The following is a 21,008-nucleotide window of genomic DNA, read 5'->3' on the forward strand; positions in this document are numbered from 1 at the left end:
CCTCAGACGTTACGCCCACGGATGGTTAGCTGAACGTCTGATGCATATGGCACACTTAACTAGAAACACTTCAGAACTTTCGAAGTCGTCATCTGGTTGGTTGAATTCAACAGGATGTCCGGGAGACATGTGTATCGCGTTCTTTAATCGTCTGCCTTGAAACAAATGCCATGACACCAAACTCCCTCATGGAAGAATAACGGCGCCGTGTTTAGAGCTGTGAGAATGAGCGCATATCAGGATCAAATAAATGCTGGAGTTTCAAAAGTATGTGAAGTTTGTGGCTCCATTGTTGCAGTATTAATAATTAACAATTGAATTAATAATTTATTAGATGCATGCTGTTCTGTTATTGTAATGCCATCACTTTGCATTTTCACATCCCTAAACATGACGTGGAGCAAAACAAACTGTGATTGGTTGCGTTACATGTCAGTCAAATGCTCTCTTGGGCAGTCCTTGGCCAATCAAAGCTGCAATAGAGTCCAGACCTTCTGCATTCTGAAGGTCTGGCTACGTGAGACTATCAGAACTTTACACCTCCTTATCCTTTCTGTTTAAATGTATAATGTTATTAAAAATTATACCTCTCTATTTTGTTTAGTCATTGTGGATAAGAGTTTCAACATTAGAAAAGGCTCACCCCATAAATATTTTGCAAAAGAAAAAGAAGAAGAAATAAAGAAAGATATGTACACTACCATTACAAAGTTTGGGGTCAGTGTTTTATGCTCACTAATTAATTTATTTGATTAAAAATACAGTAAAAACAGCAATATTGTGTATTATATTACTGCAATTCAAAATAACATGTTAAATATAATACAAAATAACACAATTCAAAATAATAATATTTTCCATTTTAATATATTTAAAAACTTGTAATTTATTCCTGTGATGGCAATTCTGAATTTTCAGCAGCCATTGCTCTAGTCTTAAGTGTCACATAATCATTCACAGATCATTTTAATATGCTTATTTGGTGCTCAAGAAACATTTCTTCTTATTATTATTATCAATGTTGAAAACAGTTGAGCTGGTTAATATTTTTATGGAAACCATCATGCATTATTTTTCACATTTTTCAGGATTCTTTGAATAGAAAGCTCAGAAGAGCAGAATTTCTTTGAAATAGATTTTTAACATTATAAATGCCTTTACTGTCAATTTTGATTAATTTAAAATACATTTAAAAAAGTGTCCTTGCTAAATACAAGTATTAGTTTTTTTGTTGTTTTTTTTTTCACCTAGACTTTTGAACGGTATTGCACACTTGCATAAAATGAAGTCTCATATCAGTATGAGATCATATGTCCAAAGATGTGTGTAAAAATGTCACAATCAGTCGCTGCAAAACCCATTCTAAATATTTATGGGGAAGTGCCTATGTGGTTTTGCATGTGACTTCCTTTCTCTGGAAAGTTACACTGACCAGCAATAATTCTCTATTAAAATCTTTTCTTTTCCGCTTTATGCTTGTTAATCCTGACTGCAATCTATTGGACAGGTGTCCCTGTCCCTGGTGAAACTGTCCCTAAGACAGATGTTGTCTTGCTGTAGACAGAGATTTCATATTGTCATTGGGTCAGATATGTCTAGATCAGATTTTAATTGTTAAATTTATAAATGTTTTAACACTTGTGTTTAAGGTTCATTTGAAGGAAATGTTCTTTTGAGAAAAAAAATTCACAACATTGAGAATGTTGTATAGATTTGCATATGTAATGAATGTTTAGGTGTCCTTGGCTAAAGATAATCCTCCTTTCTTTTGCTAAGCACAAAAAGGGAAAGGAGGAAGCGAGGGAGAGATGAGAATTGTGTTTGTAATTATGAAACACCTCTGTGATTGTGCTGAATGCACGGCACAGCAAAATGAATCATTGTTCTAGGTGTGAATAATGCAAGAGGAGAGAGGAGCTTCTGGGTAAAAAGTTCACCTAACACATCTGTGCGGTATGAAAATCAAGATCAAGAACGCAAAAGAACATGCAAATACTCGACAGAACTTCCTCAGAATGTCAGAAAACTTTTCAAATCTTTTTTTTTTTTTTTTCCCATGTGTTGTATTATTCATTGATATAAGATGTGTATATACATCCTACAATAATCAGAACAGCTTCAATTCACTCAGTTGATGACCACTGATGAATTTTGAAAGTGCATGCACAATATATCTGTGCTATATTGGCTGTTGGCTGATATAGGGATTTTTACAATTTATAACAGTGGTTCTCAACCTTTTTGGCTTCTTTTTTTTAAAAGTAAAATATTTTTACTCACAATTTCTAGTTGATAAAATATTTTAGAGCCTGACATAACTAGAAAAATGACTTTAAACATCACATTTGTGTTTTATTTTTCTGTTTTTTATTGTTGGCGTAAGAGAACTTTGATTAACTTTATTCTCCTGCACATAGACTGAAAAAAGATGGACAGCGCATGTCTGATACTTACTACTGTAGAAAAATGAAGCCAAAATATCCCAGTAATGGTCGTTCCTGATTACGTCGACTCATTCGCAAGCATAGCTGTCATGATGTTACACCTCATTTTTATAGTATCAAATAACTAACTAAAACCAAGCTCACATACCATTTGTTTACATGGAGAGGGTGGGGTTTATGAACTATACTCCAGCCAGCCAACAGGGGTGAACGAAGTGCTTTGGCTTCACTTTTCAGGACTTGTGCAGCACACATCCTATTCATCTACAATACAGAATGGCAGCTCAGCTGTAAGGTTTGTTTAAGCTGTGCTCTCTACTGTACAGGCATGAATTTACATTTCCTTAGCCTGAGGCTTATTCATTTCACTTATGGTAAAAGGGCCTTTACATTTGCCAAAAAGTAGAACTTTTTTTTTCTTTGTTTTGTTATTAAAAAAAGAAAGAAAGCCCAACCTGTGTGAGGAAAAAGTAATGCAAAACACATTCTATAAAAAGTAATAACACAATTAGTTACTTTTTTTAGGGATTAATGCAGTATTGGAATGCATTACTTTTAACTTCAACTTTAAGTAACTTTCCCCGACACTGTTGCCGTCATATAATATTCACTTACAGCTGATTTAAAAAAAAAACCCTGCAATAATTTAATAACACTGTCAGATGTAATGTTTAAACGTCACTCACCAAAACCTTCACCCTCTCAACTCCTCTTTGCTGGAAAGAGCTGCCAACCTCCACCTTTATATGAACAGTATTATCAATTTAATAACCTGCATTTGTAATAATGGCCAGGAAGACTCCTCGTAGATTATAAAACTACAACTTAAAAATTTCTAAATAGAAAAGACTTTATGTCTCAGAACAGCACATTTTTTGATATGATAAGGTAGGTCAAACACTGTGGCACTTCAAACAGCTCTTCTTTCCTGTCTTACTTTCACTTCTGAGTATCATACTGACTGTGGTAGCGTTCCCTCAGTGTGCCATTCTGCCCTGTTTTTAATGACACACTCCACATCTCTCAGAATCTGCCCTCACCATTAACCCCGAGACACTTTTTGACCCTCACACTGTCTAAGGACCCATTAGACGGGGTCTGGTCGAGGGGTACATTGATGGACGCTTCTTCTGTCCCTATTGCCTGCATACATTTTCTGCTCCCACACACACAAATGTCTAAAAATGAAGGGAGGTCATTACTGAGGGGCTCAGAAAACTTTGTTATAGAAAACCCCTACTGGCGCAGAGAATGTAAATCATCTGATACTGTCCCCTGTGTCTCAAATGTCCAGCACTCTGAATGTCAGGCACATTGTATGAATACACATTCATAAAGTAATGGCACAAAACTCGAGTTATTTTGAAAATAAAAGGTCATTCAGCAACAAACAGGCAGAGTAAATTTCAATGCTGGTAACAAAATTGATATAAAGTGACTCCTAGAAACGTGTGGCAACTTCTAGGAGATGCAAACAATGTCTCGTATATAGATTTGTCTTGCAAGTTTCACTGACATTTGCTTTCTCTTATTAAAAATAAATAAATAAATAACAAAGATTTTATTTGTCCTGCATGGGGAAATTTAGATAAAATATTCTGATGTCTTGGGTCTTCTAGGCCTTTTTTGTTCTTTTTTTGTCTTTCTCTCTGTCTCTCTTTCTGTTTCTCTGTCAGCTCCAGTGACAGTCACTGGACTTCTTATATTTACCTGCCAGAGATCAATATGGCAGCTTCTGTGGGGGTCTTCTCTGTTGGGCCAAACAAATAATTGTTTGCTTGAGTAAAAAAAAAACATCACTTTAAATGCCATACTTCAGCAGTAAGCATTATAGCATTGTTTTTTTGCACTAAAGAAAACCGACGCTTTGCCTGTCTGGGCTGCTTCTACTCATAGGTGGAGTTTGTGGGCAGTAAATGCCAAAACTATTTTATTGTTGTTTGAACATGACAAGTATGTAACATATCTAATCTTACATAAATAACCAAGATGTTGTGCTGCTAGCCTGCAGTAGATGTTCTATGATGGCCTTATCGTGAACATGAATGATTGATTTTACTTGGTATTTTATGGTTTAGATGGATGTTTACCAGTGCCATTTTAGTATTTATTTATAAAGCTGCACTATGTAACGTTTGGCCCACTAGTGGTTAAAAAATAAAATGCGTCTTAAGGAAGTACATTGTTTTGGTTGTGCTTTGGCTCTGTTCCTCTGAATAAATGAATGTTTTTCGTTGATCTTTTTTAAAAAAAAAATTACAGCCTATGATTCCCAAGAGGTTTGCATTTTAAATAAACCATGGTCAACTTTTCTTGTTGTGATGTCAAACCTCAGCTTTACATTACTCCCACATCATTAATGCCACACTAGCTGGAGCTATTTTTTTCCCTGTGTACAGATATGATGTGACACATGGAGGAATAACGTATGCCTGTGAAATTCATCCCAACAGCTCTAAATATTATATCTTAGAGCTTAGAGGGTTTATCAAAGTGTATTTGAGTAAAGGCATGGTTTTTAAGATAACATTTAGTTTATCCTAGTGTATGTGTGGCTTTAATATTTTGAAGTAGCTTTTAGTTTATATTTTAATTTTTCATTTTTTTTGTGCTTTGGTCATACTATTTTCTTTTGTCTTAAAAAAAAAAAGTTTTAGCGATTTTAGTGCTTCAACTTAAATTCAGTTAGTTGCTAAAGCAACATTTCTATTTTTCTATTTCTAAGTTTTTCATCATATATTTTATTCCAGCTTTATTTCAATTTAAGTAAACACATTTAATAGTTTTAGTGGAGATTACAGATGGTACTGTGAAGGTAAATAAAGCTCATTTATCTATTACTAATTTATCTAAATCTTCTCTCTTTCTAGCTCAGAACTGTTCAGGTCATCATACATGTGGTCAGTGCCTGGGACAGCCTGATTGTGGTTGGTGCGGAGACCCCACAGACACAGGTCAGGGCCAGTGTATTGAGGGATCATACCGTGGACCAATGAGGAGCCTGAGCAGACAGAGCCGAGAGAGGGTATTGGACACCAGTATCTGTTCAAAGGAAAAAGGCTATGACTGGGCCTACATAACCTGCCCAGGTACACATAAAAACACACACACTTGCACATTTCTGCACCGATCAAAACCTTAATTATGGTGTGTGTGATAACAATCGAATCAAACGGACACACATTCTTCTCACTTTATGTTTCAGCATGTCAGTGTAACGGACACAGTGTGTGTGTTAATGGCAGTGTATGTGAGCAGTGCAAGAATCTCACAACTGGGCCACAGTGCCAGATCTGTTTACCTGGTTACTATGGAGATCCAACTAATGGAGGGAAATGCCAAGGTAAGATATTTCTCTTTATGTTTGTGTGTACAATATCTGTGTTTTTAAATCAGAGAGCATGACTCTTGAAGGAATAGTTTGCACACTCAGAAAGGAAGATTTTGTCCTCATCTGCTCACTCTTCCAAGCATGCATGATTTTGTCCCATCCATGGAACACAAAAGATATATTTAACAGAATATCCAGATGTTGTTTTCCATATAATGAAAGTGGATAGTAAACAGGGCTACCAAGCACCGAAGAACAAAAGTATCCCAAAAGTAGTCAATTTTAACCATGCAGTGCATTTCTGTCAAGACCACTTCCGCCAAAGATAACGGATAAAGTTACCAGGCGTAAGTCGCATGGGTATATTTGTAGCAAAAGCCAACAATACATTGTATGGGTCAAAATGATCGATTTTTCTTTTATGCCAAAAATCATTAGGACATTAAAGGAATAGTTCACCCAAAAATGAAGTTTTGGTGTTTATCTGCTTACTCCCAGCGCATCCAAGATGTAGGTGACTTTGTTTCTTCAGTAGATCACAGATGATGATTTTTAACTGCAACCGCTGCCGTCTGTCAGTCAAATAATGGGAGTGAATGGGAACTCGATCAATAAGAGTCGAAAAAACTTGCATAGACCAATCCAAATTAAACCCAGCGGCTCGTGACGACACATTGATGTCCTAAGACACGACAACGATCGGTTTGTGCGAGAAACCGAACAGTATTTATATAATTTTTTACCTCTAAAACACCACTATGTCCAACTGCGTTTAGCACTCATTTAGTGAGGTCTGATCGTGCTCTGACAACGGCAGTGATGTTTCGTGCTTATACTTCAATGAGAATGAGATATCACTGCCGTTGTCAGAGCACGATCTTCGATGCGCTGGGGGTAAGCAGTTAAACATCAAATTTTCATTTTTGGCTGAACCATCCCTTTAAAGATCATCTTCCATGAAGATATTTTTATATATATATAGTATAATATAATATATCAAAAAAATATTTTTGTGAGTGGATATGCATTGCTAAGGACTTTAGACAACTTTAAAGGCGATTTTCTCAATACTTATTTATTTATTTATTGCACCCTCAGATTCCAGATTTTCAAATAGTTGTATCTCTGCCAAATAGTAATATCTTAACAAACAATACAACAATACATGGAAAGCTTATTTATAAATCTCAATTTCAAAAAATTGACCCTTATGACTGGTTTTGTGGTTCAGGGTTACACACACACACACACACACACACACACACACACACACACACACACACACACACACACACACACACACACACACACACACACACACACACACACACACACACACCTACACACACACCTACACACACACACACACACATATGCATCTTTATATATCAATAATATAATGTATAATATGAATCAATCATTATTTCTATTTCATTTTTTTATTATTTTAAATTAGATTTTTTTTTTTCATTTCAAATCTACCAAACACATAACTAATGTGTGATATTTTAGTTTGATCAGTATAAAATGAAATAGTAATGAAAAATAAAAATTAATGAATAAAAAGTAATGAAATACAAAAATTAAATGCACATATTTACTCATAAATATACTAAAATCTCTAATATATTCTATGATTTGTATAGTATGTGTTTGTACAAATGGCAGTGCATTTGTTTGCATTTAACTTTGTGAATTTAATAGAAAGCACAGCAAATGTGCCTCTACCAGAATGACTACAGGAAATCATAATATGTAAAAAATGTTTGTATGAATGTGTGCATACATAGATTGACGGACAAATTGCCACTATCTTTTCCCTTTTTTTATTCAAATGCCATACCAGATTGTTTCGCCATGGCAGGTTTGAATGTGCAGTGGTGTGAAAATGTAAGATGGTACAAAGAAAGATAATGAGTGAGTCCAATTTCAGCCTGGGAAATCTGGAAAGGTCTGAGGAGTGAGTAGAGGATCTTAGAACTTTCATTATTTGTTAAACTACCCCTTTAAGGTATACATGTGACCACATGATATATCAAACTGAAATCAATACAGTAGTTAATTCATAAACAGTCTGCCTGCATCCAGATGTACCACAGGATATCCCAGTGTCCCCCATCTAATTTTGTTGTAATGGTTAGTGAGGCCATATTTCATTACGAGTGCAGTATTCAACCTGACGCAAATTGTATTGATTTGATGTGGGCTCCGTGTGTTAGTTCATCACTGTGGCTTTTCTCCTGGTTTCCAATCACTGAGTTTATACACAAGCATCATCACTCTTAGAGATGAAACTGCATTGAGAGGTAGAGAAAGGCAGCAGAGAGGCAAAGAGGCGCAAAGAAGGTGGTGTAATAACATCATTCTCTGTCGGACAGATGTGCGTTTTCTCCACATTCTGTGACATTAAATCACTCTTAATCATTTTCTTATTTCCTGGAGTTGACTGCCACCCCTCCTCTTCGCCTATACGAGCGGTCCAGCGCTCACAGCAGAGATTTGATAGATGTGCGGCCCTCTGCATCTCTCAAGGATACAGGCTCTCCCTCTTTATTTCTCCTCCCTGTTGAATACCTCTGTGATTAAGAGTGCTTTATAGACTGCTTCTTGATGTAAATGTGCATGTGTGTTTAATGCTCTGATTGTGGCCGTCTCTAATCCAGCAGTGTCATTTTTCAGCGTTAGTGAGTGGAGGAGATTTACCTCACCTCGTACACTAATACGTTTAAGCCACTGATCTGTGTTAGATTAGACGAGGAGAGATGGAGAGTGGCCCACTGTGTGGAGAACAGGAAAGGCTGGATGGATATCTCTCACCGAGTGTGTGCGTGTGTTGTCTGAAGGAGAAAAGAGACAGGCCATCAAAGTAAGATCAGGTTAAAATATGACACATGGCCGGCTGCCCTTGACTAGAAAGAGAAAACAGTCTGTGGAAGATGGAGGACATGTCCGTTTGAAATGGCCCTCTTAGTTAGAGGACAACAGAGGGCAGACAGAGTACAGGGATTTTGTGCATGAATGTGTGCTTATGTTTTTTTAAAGATTCGGAATTCATTCTTTTCAAGTGAAAGCTATGATCTATGATCATACTTGTGTTTGTGGGCTTTTAGAGGTTTGTGGTATGGTGGGAATTTTCAATCATGGTAACAATATATATCAGTCTGTGGAATATACACATATATGACTGATATATATTGTTACCAGGATTGATATATGAATTTGAATGACTATGAAAGAATTTTAATATATACATACATACATAAATATGCGCGCGCACACACACACACACGTGTGTGTGTATATACAGTGGGTACAGAAAGTATTCAGACCTCCTTTTTCACTCTTTGTTACAGTGCAGCCATTTGCTAAAATAATTTTAGTTCATTTTTGTTCCTCATTAATGCACACACAGCACCCCATATTGATAGAAAAACACAGAATTGTTGACATTTTTGCAGATTTATTGAAAAAGAAAAACTGAAATATCACATGGTCCTAAGTATTCAGACCCTTTGCTGTGACACTCATATATTTAACTTAGGTGCTGTCCATTTCTTCTGATCATCCTTGAGATGGTTCTACATCTTCATTTGAGTCTGGCTGTGTTTGATTATACTGATTGGACTTGTTTAGGAAAGCCACAGACCTGTCTATATAAGACCTTACAGCTCACAGTGCATGTCAGAGCAAATGAGAATCATGAGGTCAAAGGAACTGCCTGAAGAGCTCAGAGACAGAATTGTGGCAAGGCACAGATCTGGCCAAGGTTACAAAAAAAATTTCTGCTGCACTTAAGGTTCCTAAGAGCACAGTGGCCTCCATAATCCTTAAATGGAAGACGTTTGGGACGACCAGAACCTTTCCTAGAGCTGGCCGTCTGGCCAAACTGAGCTATCGGGGGAGAAGAGCCTTGGGGAAAGAGGTAAAGAAGAACCCAAAGATCACTGTGGCTGAGTTCCAGAGATGCAGTCGGGAGATGGGAGAAAGTTGTACAAAGTCAACCATAACTGCAGCCCTCCACCAGTCGGGACTTTATGGTAGAGTGGCCCCACGGAAGCCTGTCCTCAGTGCAAGACACATGAAAGCCTGCATGGAGTTTGCCAAGATGGTGAGAAATAAGATTCTCTGGTCTGATGAGACCAAGATAGAACATTTTGGCCTTAATTCTAAGCGGTATGTGTGGAGAAAACCAGGCACTGCTCATCCCCTGTCCAATACAGTCCCAACAGTGAAGCATGGTGGTGGCAGCATCATGCTGTGGGGGTGTTTTTCAGCTGCAGGGACAGGACAACTGGTGGCAATCGAGGGAAAGATGAATGCGGCCAAGTACAGGATTATCCTGGACGAAAACCTTCTCCAGAGTGCTCAGGACCTCAGACTGGGCCGAAGGTTTACCTTCCAACAAGACAATTACCCTAAGCACACAGCTAAAATAACAAAGGAGTGGCTTCACAACAACTCTGTGACTGTTCTTGAATGGCCCAGCCAGACCCCTGACTTAAACCCAATTGAGCATCTCTGGAGAGACCTAAAAATGGCTGTCCACCAACGTTTACCATCCAATCTGACAGAACTGGAGAGGATCTGAAAGGAGGAATGGCAGAGGATCCCCAAATCCAGGTGTGAAAAACTTGTTGCATCTTTCCCCAAAAGACTCATGGCTGCATTAGATCAAAAGGGTGCTTCTACTAAATACTGAGCAAAGGGTCTGAATACTTAGGACCATGTGATATTTCAGTTTTTCTTTTTTAATAAATCTGCAAAAATGCCAACAATTCTGTGTTTTTCTGTCAATATGGGGTGCTGTGTGTACATTGAGGAAAAAAAAATTAACTTAAATGATTTTAGCAAATGGCGGCAATATAACAAAGAGTGAAATTTTTTTAAGGGGGTCTGAATACTTTCCGCACCCACTGTGTTAATTAAGAGACCACTCCAAGTTCAGAAATCAATGTTAAGTGGTCTCTTAATTTTTTCCATAGCTGTATATATATTAGGGATAGACCGATATGCATTTTTCAGGGCCGATGCCGATACCGATTATTACAGATCAAGGAGACCGATAACCGATATTTTGAACCGATATGTGTCTAGTGTAAAAATGAAAATTAATGTCAAAATTAAGAATAAAAAGGCCTCTGACAAAGACTCTCTTTAAATTATTTTAACATATCTTTAATTCTGAGAACTGTTCATAATAACAACATTAATATTAACAATAACAACAAACATAAAAAGTGCTGGGAGCATCCATCAGCAGCATTCTATAAACAAAGTAAAACTTAAAGCAAATTTAAACAGCAACAAATGAACAAATAATGGAAAATAAATGTAATCTCTCTGAAGTTTTATCAAGTAAATTAAAATGGGTAACAATTAGTAGTATACAGGACATCATCATCCAGAAACGTGCAATGTGAGATTATTGACAATTTACGTTATTAGCATAGGGTTATTAGTCAAATGAGAGAGCGCGGCCGCGGAGATAACTAAATCAGGAATAGGGAGCTCGCGTCGCGTCAGGGCATCAGAGCTCGCGCTTGATGCCCTTTCATCTCTTCAAAATTGCATAATGGTAATTCTGAATCTGTATGATAAATTATTTTGCAATCATGTTAGAATAAAGCAATATTTCTCCAAATATGCGCAATTTTTTTGACTAAGAGCCCTAACGGAACGGACGCTGTTCAGTGAAGCTATGTGAACAACACAAAAAAAAACAAAAAAAAATGCAGCTGACGTGAGTGAATTCATTCGTGTTGATAATCTATTCACAATATAACGTTAAGTTGGCCGAATGGTGAGAGAAGTAGGTTTTAGTTTCACTATCTCAGCACTGATGTGATGATCCGTTAAAGCATATCACTGCAATGACGGACATTGACTGGGAATTCACAGTATAATAACTGAACGGGGCTTGTCATCATAAATCGATTATATTTAGGTGTTTTGCAACTTCAGGAACGTTTACTGCATTCTTACCTTCGAGAGATAACTTATTGATGTGTGATGATGATCACTGAAGCAGCTCCTGTGCTTTCGGTGTGAGAGCGGAACATATATATATATATATATATATATATATATATATATATATATATATATATATATAATATATAATTATAGTGCATGCATTTAGGATTTTACTCTCATGTAAACATTGATCATCGAACATAAGCAGAAGCTCAACTGAACATGAATAACATACAAGAACAAACTTCTTGCGGAAGCTCATACTTGCTGCGTAACACATGAGAATGAACCTCATTGGTTACGCGGCACATTTGAGCTTCCGCAAGAGGTTTGTTCTTAAGCATAATTCATGTTTGGTTGAGCGTCTGTTTATGTTTGCTGATCAAGGTTTATATGTGAGTAAAAGCCTAGATTCAAGCTGTTTATCTTAAAAGACGATCAAGTGCTATTTTTGCTTTTACAGATCCTGCAGACAAAATCCTGTTTTCCATGCCTCACTATGGTTTTAAATTAAAGTGTCCCTAACAAAACAACATGTGTAAATGGTCATATTCATTTACCATATTTGGTAGTGTTTACCTATGTACTTGTTTGTAGACATTTACTTTGTGTTTTTGTGTTTGTGTGTGTACCTGACAAGAGTCATTCTGACCCTACAGCGGTGCTATTCCTGGCCTCTGACTGGACAAACACACACACCCAACACCCTCATTTTCCCCTCTCTTTATTTGACCTGTATAAGTCATTCTCTGCTTGAGGTATAAAACACACACCTGTTCAGTCACCCAACATGACAGCCATAGCTGGACCCGCAGCATGAACGTGAATATTTTGGAATGACATGTTCATTTAATCTCAATGCAAATACATAAATTCCATTATTTTTATGTAGGAATAGTACACCCAAAAATGAAAATTCTGTCATTATTTACTCACCCTCACGTCATTCCAAATCTGTATGGTTTTCTCTTTTCTGTGGAACATGAAAATATATATATATATATATATATATATATATATATATATATATATATATATATATATATATATATATATATATATATATATAATATTATTATTATTATTTATTTATTTTTTTTACAATGCAAGTTAATAATCAGCCAAAATGTTTTGTTACCAACATTCTTCAAAATATCTTTAGGCATCTTTACACAGAAAAAGCGGCACAGAAACCAATTCTGAAGCGGCATAGAATCACAAAAATGTGCATTTACACAGAACGTTTAATGCTGTTCTGAAGCGGCATAAACGCATTTACACAGGAAATAAAATTGCGGGAAACATATACCTTTTAAAATAACTACAATTTTAAAATTAGTTTTAACAAAAACAAATGCTATAAAATTAAATAACAAATATAAAAAAGAAATATAACAAATAACATAAAACACGAAATAAATAAAAACACGACATTTTAAATGTAACGGCATTAAATTTAAATTTCCTGCGCGTGCTACTTTGTATCGTGCGCTGGACGGTTTGTCACAATGTTAGCTTCTGTGATACTGACAGTGTTTTTCTTTTTCTTAACAAAAATGTTCCAATTGGAAACAACGCTTAAAAGAAATTATGAATTACTGCATCGGGAACATCGCCGCACGATTAAAAGAGGCCGAAATTTGTTTCAAAGAGCAAGGAAGTCACTCAGGCGCAGACACAACAAACGAAAATTGATACTAGCGTTAGCTTTCCAACGGAGACAGCAGATGTCGCCAGACCGTCATATGTGGGTGAAATGTCGTCCGCAAGGAGATGTTTTTTGGAATATAACGGTACACAATTACAGTGATAATGACTGGGTTAAGAATTTTAGGATGAGTCGAGATACTTTTATATCCAAAAATGTTCCAATTGGAAACAACGCTTAAAAGAAATTATGAATTACTGCATCGGGAACATCGCCGCACGATTAAAAGAGGCCGAAATTTGTTTCAAAGAGCAAGGAAGTCACTCAGGCGCAGACACAACAAACGAAAATTGATACTAGCGTTAGCTTTCCAACGGAGACAGCAGATGTCGCCAGACCGTCATATGTGGGTGAAATGTCGTCCGCAAGGAGATGTTTTTTGGAATATAACGGTACACAATTACAGTGATAATGACTGGGTTAAGAATTTTAGGATGAGTCGAGATACTTTTATATCCTTGGCTAATGAACTTAAGCCAGCTCTACAAAAGCAGGTTACAAACTGGCGAAAGCCAATCGATTACAGAAGACGACTCGCGGCTGTCATTTGGTGGTTTGCTACACCCTGTGAGTACAGGACTGTGGCTGAATTGTTCGGCATCGGAGAGGCGACATTGTGTAAACTCATTCGTGAAGTTTGCCGTGGAATTCAACGATTAATGCTGAGAAAATACATTCATCTTCCACATGGCCCTGAACTTGAGCGCACATTATCTGGTTTTGCCAGTCGAGGAAAGCCTTTTTGCGTGGGTGCTATTGACGGTACACACATCCCAATCATATCACCGAGAGAAAACCCCGCAGACTATCATAATCGCAAAGGCTGGCATTCAATAATCCTACAAGGCGTAGTAGATCACAAAATGTGGCAAGTAACTATACAGACAGTTTTCTTTCCTTTGGTTAATTAATTATTTAGGTTACTAATCAAATTTTGTTAACAGTTTCACAGATGTTTACGTTGGGTGGCCTGGAAGGACACATGATGCTAGGGTCTTGGCAAATTCCGATATTTATTGTCTTGCTGAGTATAGACAGGGTGGTTATCTTTACGCAAGAGAGGTGAGAGAAGTGCTTGTAAAATAGTCTGTGACAATTTGAGAACTAGGCTAGAATGCAGTACACATTTTTTGTCTTAATTATTTGCTAGAATTATTAATTTATATATATTATATTATAATATTATATTATATATTATTTATATAATATTTAATCATATTCATGTTTCATAGCTCATAAATGTTCTTTCCTGTAATTCAACAACGTAAAACAACATCTTTGAACATTGAACTATCCATTAAATACTAGATTTTTTATTTATTTATTTGTTTGCTTTAGCACTTAGGGCACATTAATGGCTTGGAGATTCCTCTATATGTAATCGGTGACCCGGCCTATCCCTTGAAAAAATGGCTGATCAAAGCCTTCCCTAACAGTGTTACACTCAGTCAAGAAAATTAACACTGTGTCAGATGTAGTGCTAGCCTGCTGCGTTCTACATAATTTCTGTGAATTCCACCGAGAGCAATACCTGGACAACTGGGACTGTCCCCAAGAATATGTGGAAAGACCTGTTGTTGACAACAGGGATGACAGTGTATCTGCTGTTTCCATTCGTGATGCCTTGCTGACCATTGTTTGCAGGAACTAGTTGCTGTATTAATGTAAACTTTAAAACTTTAAACGTTTGCACCAAAAACTGTAAACATGTAGCATTAATGAATTCAGCAAAAATTTGTTTAATGTTATCGTTACATTTGTTTTGTTCTGTTACATTTTTATATATATATTAAATAGATTAATACAGATAACTACAATAGAACAGAAGTCTGAACAATTAAACAAATAGGCTACTATAAATATGTGGTTTTAGTCACAATACAATAAATAAGACAGAAAAATAATTACAACATTCTGTACACTATAAATAAATAAATAATTTAAAAACTATTAAATAAATTAATTCAAACAATTTTGTTGATGAACAGTACTCATTTTTTTCATGCTTTAACATTTCAGGCCTCAGAACTTAAAGTTATACTGGATTTAAAAAAAAAAAAATAATTAAATGACAATATGCATAGGCTAAATCAAGTCAAATGCCTGTACTACAAATATGCCTAGTCACCCAAAACTGAAAAATCTGACATAATTTACTTACCCTCATATTGTTTCAAACTCTGCATCCAATGTCATGCAGCTTTGTACTAAATACATGAGGGTGAGCACATGATGACAGAATTTTCAGTTTTGGGTTCCCATAAAACCATCAAGCTTTTATAAGTAGGTCATCACCCTTTCATAAGGCTCCTCCTCTTCACTATAACTGTGTGGCACTGTGGATGGTGCAGCATCTCGTGAGGTAACTGATGGTGTTCCAGACCTCCATTGGTGAGTAAAGGGCTGGTGAACAGTTGACTGGGCACCTGCATGTGGAGGAAATATACTTGCTAAGATGTTGCCAAACTGGCTAATAGCCTCCTGTTGCATTGCCCGCATCTCCCTGGTCATTTCCAACACTGTTTGTCTTTGTTGAAGTTCTGCCTCCTTCTCCCACTCCCTTTGCATTTGCAGCAGTTGCTCCTCTCTGGCAAAAAACTTTTCCTCTGACTCATTGAGGTGATTTAGGAAAGCAGCACTCATTGCCTGAGCATGGTCTGCCTTAGACATTTTTCTTTTTTTTGCAGGCTGATGGCTTGTCATTTCCTGTTGTGCCTAGATGAGGAAAAAAAAGACAGTGGTTGTACTCAAGTTAGGTTGGATTTGACTAAACATTATATGCATAATTACTTTTTGGATCGAAACACATTCAGATTCAGTGCTGTTTATATAATTAATAATGGGGTCTATCAAAAGAAAAAGCATGGAAATTTACTCAGCATTCATACATTAATGTATTAAGCTAATGTAATTCAGTGAAAACAACTGAGAATTTCTATATTTTATATTCACAAATGAATACACATGGTTTTAGAATAATTAACTTTAGGCCTGCATCGCACAGATATACATGCGAATATGAACTTGTTGGAGTGACAGTGAAAAGAATGTAATTTTAAAACTAGCCATTTATGATATATTACAATTTTCATCTTAACGTAAGAGTAATAAGAGACTGAAATCAGAAAACTTACTCCTTGATGTCGGACAAATGTCTTCATCATCTCCATCTTCAGTGGCGCTGTCAGTTGGAGATTGCGCTCTTTCTTCTGTCTGTGTCAAGCATCCAACAGCATTAACCGGCAAAGCGCAGGGACGATGTCCCCAGATATTATCACACATATCATAAAAGGCGAATGACTTTGGAGTCATTCCACTCGTGTTGTTGTGGTCTTTTGTTTTTAGGTAAAAACGTTTCAGACTTTTGAGCTTAGCCATAATCTGCTTCTTATCTCTCTGCACACCGCGAAGTCGAAGTCTCTCAGCAATAGTACAGTACACATTGCTGTCTCTTACAGTTCCGTCAATTTGCCGGTTAATTTCTTCCTCTGCTCTTATTAAAAGAAGCTCTTTTACTTCTATGTCGGACCAGTTGTTTCCCCTATTGGTAGACATTTTTTAAATTAACTTTAGCTAAAACAAATGGAGCTGGCTGTAGGCTATATGTTTTTTGTCTCGAACTGACAGGCGTCCTTTGGGTTGTCATGACAACGACGCTGCTTAAAACGGCACTGTTTCGAGTTTCATTTACACTGAATCAAAACAGCGTCGCGTCGCCTTTGATACTAGGGGCTGAGGTGGGTCAGACCCGGCGTATTTTTAGGTCTTCTTTAACACGGCATTGCGTCTTTACACTGAATTCTGAGCAGGTACAGACCCGCTTCAGAACAGCCATAAATCGGCTGTGTAAAGATGCCTTTTGTGTTTCCACAGAAGAAAGTCATACAGATTTATAACAACATGAACTATCCCTTTAAATCCATCAGGAGAATTTCAAGCCCCTCAATCGGAGAAAAGTTTAATCTTTCTATCAAAGATTATATAAACATGAACCTGTAATAATGACTTTAAAATCCATTTGAATCTGAGTTTTGGCTTTGTAAATTTTGTTGCCTCGGTAACGAGATATAATTGAGCACACTCCCACTAATTATAGTGTCTGATGAAGATTCCATAATGATTGTGAAGCTGGTGGAACTAGTATGACAGTATATAATGAGAATATAATGAACATTTCGGAGGCACATGTTCATATAGTCCTGTTAATTGCAACGCTACAGGTAAATAAGCAGCTGTTTCTCCCCTCTTATTCCTTGATATCTCCTGATCCTGGATCCTTATTCGAGCCTTTCCAAACACGTATTGTTTTTACTAAAGAAATCTGAACATTTGAAGAATATTTGAATATTACTGATGGAACAAAAAAGAGATTTAGTGAATCAACATCAGAGCACACTTGCTCTCTTTTTATGTCCACATTGTCTCTTTCTTCCTTTATTGCCTCTTCTTGTTTACTTCTACATGCATCCTCATCAGATACATGCTGATAGTCGGCCGCTCATTTCTAAGAAACCTCGCTCACTGAAGAGGATTCATTTCACTCATGGCATTTGTAGTGCACTGATGCGCCAAGCTGTACAGCTCATTAATGTCACACATGAACTCATATTCATATTAGGAGCAATTGATGGGTACAAGAAAACCAGCATATGTGTGTATGTATATTTCTGTCTTAAACTATATAATTGTTGTTAATTATTCACATTCATGGCATCAATCTCTGGAGTACGAGCACATGGTGGCAGTCGTATAGAGCAGACAAGAGGGCAAGCTGTAGCATTAGAACCAGATGAGAAGGAGAGCTCCATTTTGCCTCTTGCTCTGAACATTTCCCCCTCCTAATCTCTTTTTAAGGATCTGTTTGAGATGGCAGTTTGCTTTTCGCACACAGCAAGGTCTCAGCAGCGCCTGTCCCCTCCACGCTCCTCATCCCCAACAAAACAACTGTGGCATCTAATCATGTTTTGCCACATCCAGTTTGTGTTGTACAAGCTTTTGTTGGGTTTGGGGTGATTGGGGTGTATTCATGGAAGGTCATTTTTGGCATTCTTTACAAATACCTGTAAAAATGGGAAGAAAATAAGCAGGAATGTGCATCATGTTGGATGAACCATATATATATGATTTATTTTATTTTATTTTTTTCAAATTTTATTTTAATTGATATTAAGTTTAACAATACACATTTACATACATTTAATAATTTCTACAGAATTTAATAATAATAACCCATGCATTAGAGTTGCACATTTCTGGAAAAAATAAGAATCTCAATTTTTTTTGTTATTTTGAACAGACAACTAAACAAAATAACATGTAATTTACTACAGGTTCTGACAAAATGCTAATTGCTGCAGTCTATTTAAAACATTTAATTTGAATTTGAATGAATGATTCAATTACTTAATCATGGAGACTTCACTGGTTTCATTACTGGATGAATCAGCGTTTTTGTATGAATCTCTCGAATTAATGATTCAATGACGACATTAAATGACAACATTTTTAAGACACTTGTTGCCACCTACTAGTTTAACAGTGTAATTTATACGATCCTAAAGGTGCAATAGGTGATCTGGGAACTTGCCTGCTAGCATTGAAAGCATACGATCGCACCCTCTCTGCAAATCGCCGTCCAAAGCCAAGGCTCCTGCAAAACACATGAACTCGCACAGACCAGATGTGAGACAACCAGAGACAACATTATTGGATTACATCATGTATCATTCAGTGGTGATAAAACTTTACAGTACAGTTAGTAACAGTACTACAAAAACATATTGCTCTGTCTGCACAGCGTACGTGAACACACTGATGACGTATGTTTTTTGCGTGAACAGGCTGCGCAGTGGTATGCAAACACGCATTGACTGATAGGAAACATACGTTGACTGATAGGGAACACATGCTATTATTTATTTCAGACCGAATGCAATGATTGTACGAACATTTTATGGTCCTACGCCTTCCACAGAAGATATATATATATATGAAAATACATTTAGACTGCTTAACAGTGATTGCTATCAGGATATGAGGAGATTTTCAACTAGCATAATAAAAAATGTTTCTTTTGAGAATCACCAATTGCACCTTTAATTTGAAATGTGAAGTTATGTGCAAAAGGTGATTTACTCTATTTTAATAGCTTCCGTAGACATCAGTGTTTATATCCGAACTATGAACTTTTATACCAGTACTTCTTTAATAAATTTTTATTATTGTAACACAGAAATAATGATACTCTGTGGTTGAAGGGACTGTTTGTGAAGCTGTTTCATACCTATACTGCTTTCTTTAGATCAGCGGCAGAGGCAACACAGATTTGAATCTCTGTCATTTAGGAATAAGATTGTGTCTGTGTTTGAATCGAGATTGTGATAATTTTACCAATTATTCATACAGCTCTACCATCTACCAACAGTCTTTCAGTGACAGATCAGCAGTATAGTATAGTACACTATGACTGTATCTGTCCTTTAGCTCCTGTACAGTAGCTCCAGTCTTTGAGATGTCTCCATGGAGCTGGCTGGCAGCATCTGCTGTATTTGGCTCAGGATAGTAACACATCACTGTGAGATGACAACAGAGGTCATGGGGGGGCACAGCACCAGGCTTACCTTCCTATCCATTAATTAAAACCTTCTGCCCCATAGAGGTCGGTGGAGAAACACTTACCTGGAACCAATTTACTTAGAATGACTGTGGCTTTGACCATTACTTCTGTATGTGTGCTTTATATAAAATTGCCTCAACTTCCGTTGATACGTTTGCGTCAGAGATGGGAATATTACATTTGGAGTTAAATTATAGTTCTTATACCTGTATTTTACATGCATGCAGTGTGTAGGCTATATTATTTTATCCGGAAATGAAGCAATGGTTAGCCCTCTAACAAGCCAGAAATGAGTAACCTTATTTAGGGTTCAGTTCATCTAAATTGGTGAATGAGAAAAATAGCGAGTGAGAAGTCAAGGGAAAAATACAAGAAAAAAGTGCTGCTTTTTTAGTTTTGTCAAGCAGATATGCCCACTGCACTTTTTATAGTGATAATTATTAATCATCTTGGCTTAAAAATGTTTTTTAAAGGGGTGAGGACATTTTAGGAGGCGAGAGCAGTAGAAATCACTGAGTGAATGTGCAGTGATTTATTAAGTGGAAAATGATTAATGATGGTATATGATGTTTTGTTTCCTTTTCCCTTAATAGATTTAAACAGACAATTTTCTTTCTTTGTGTGTTAATATTTTTTATTTGTTGGTTACACCACAGGATATCATTAAATTGAGTCATTTTTTTTTTTTTTAATGATATAAACGTATATCTAAACCATCTGAAATGAACATATAGATATATTAGTATATTTCTAACTTACATGTGCACACATCTAATGAGTATGTATGTCGATAAGTAACTAGAGATGTTTGGTACACTGAACAGTTTTAACTTCTTAAACAATATCTCAATTTAGGTGTAAAACCCAAATACCCCTCTTTGCTTTATCAGATTTGACTTTCAGCCAGTCCTAAACTCGGAATGAAATGCATCTGAG

General features: G+C 36.5%; 1 protein-coding gene across 6 annotated transcripts in view; it reads left to right on the forward strand.

Annotated features, from left to right (window-relative positions):
- Nucleotides 1-21,008, forward strand: part of atrnl1a (attractin-like 1a) — a 332,899-nt gene that overhangs the window by 92,324 nt on the left and 219,567 nt on the right. For all 6 annotated transcript variants that reach the window (XM_067386115.1, XM_067386114.1, XM_067386113.1 and 3 more), the window contains exons 19-20: nt 5,315-5,533; nt 5,650-5,787. In XM_067386115.1, coding sequence (XP_067242216.1) covers nt 5,315-5,533; nt 5,650-5,787 — 357 coding nt within the window. The remainder of the gene's footprint in view (nt 1-5,314; nt 5,534-5,649; nt 5,788-21,008) is intronic.

Source organism: Chanodichthys erythropterus, chromosome 5 (genome assembly GCF_024489055.1).
Source record: "Chanodichthys erythropterus isolate Z2021 chromosome 5, ASM2448905v1, whole genome shotgun sequence".
In the NCBI taxonomy this organism is placed as follows: domain Eukaryota; kingdom Metazoa; phylum Chordata; class Actinopteri; order Cypriniformes; family Xenocyprididae; genus Chanodichthys; species Chanodichthys erythropterus.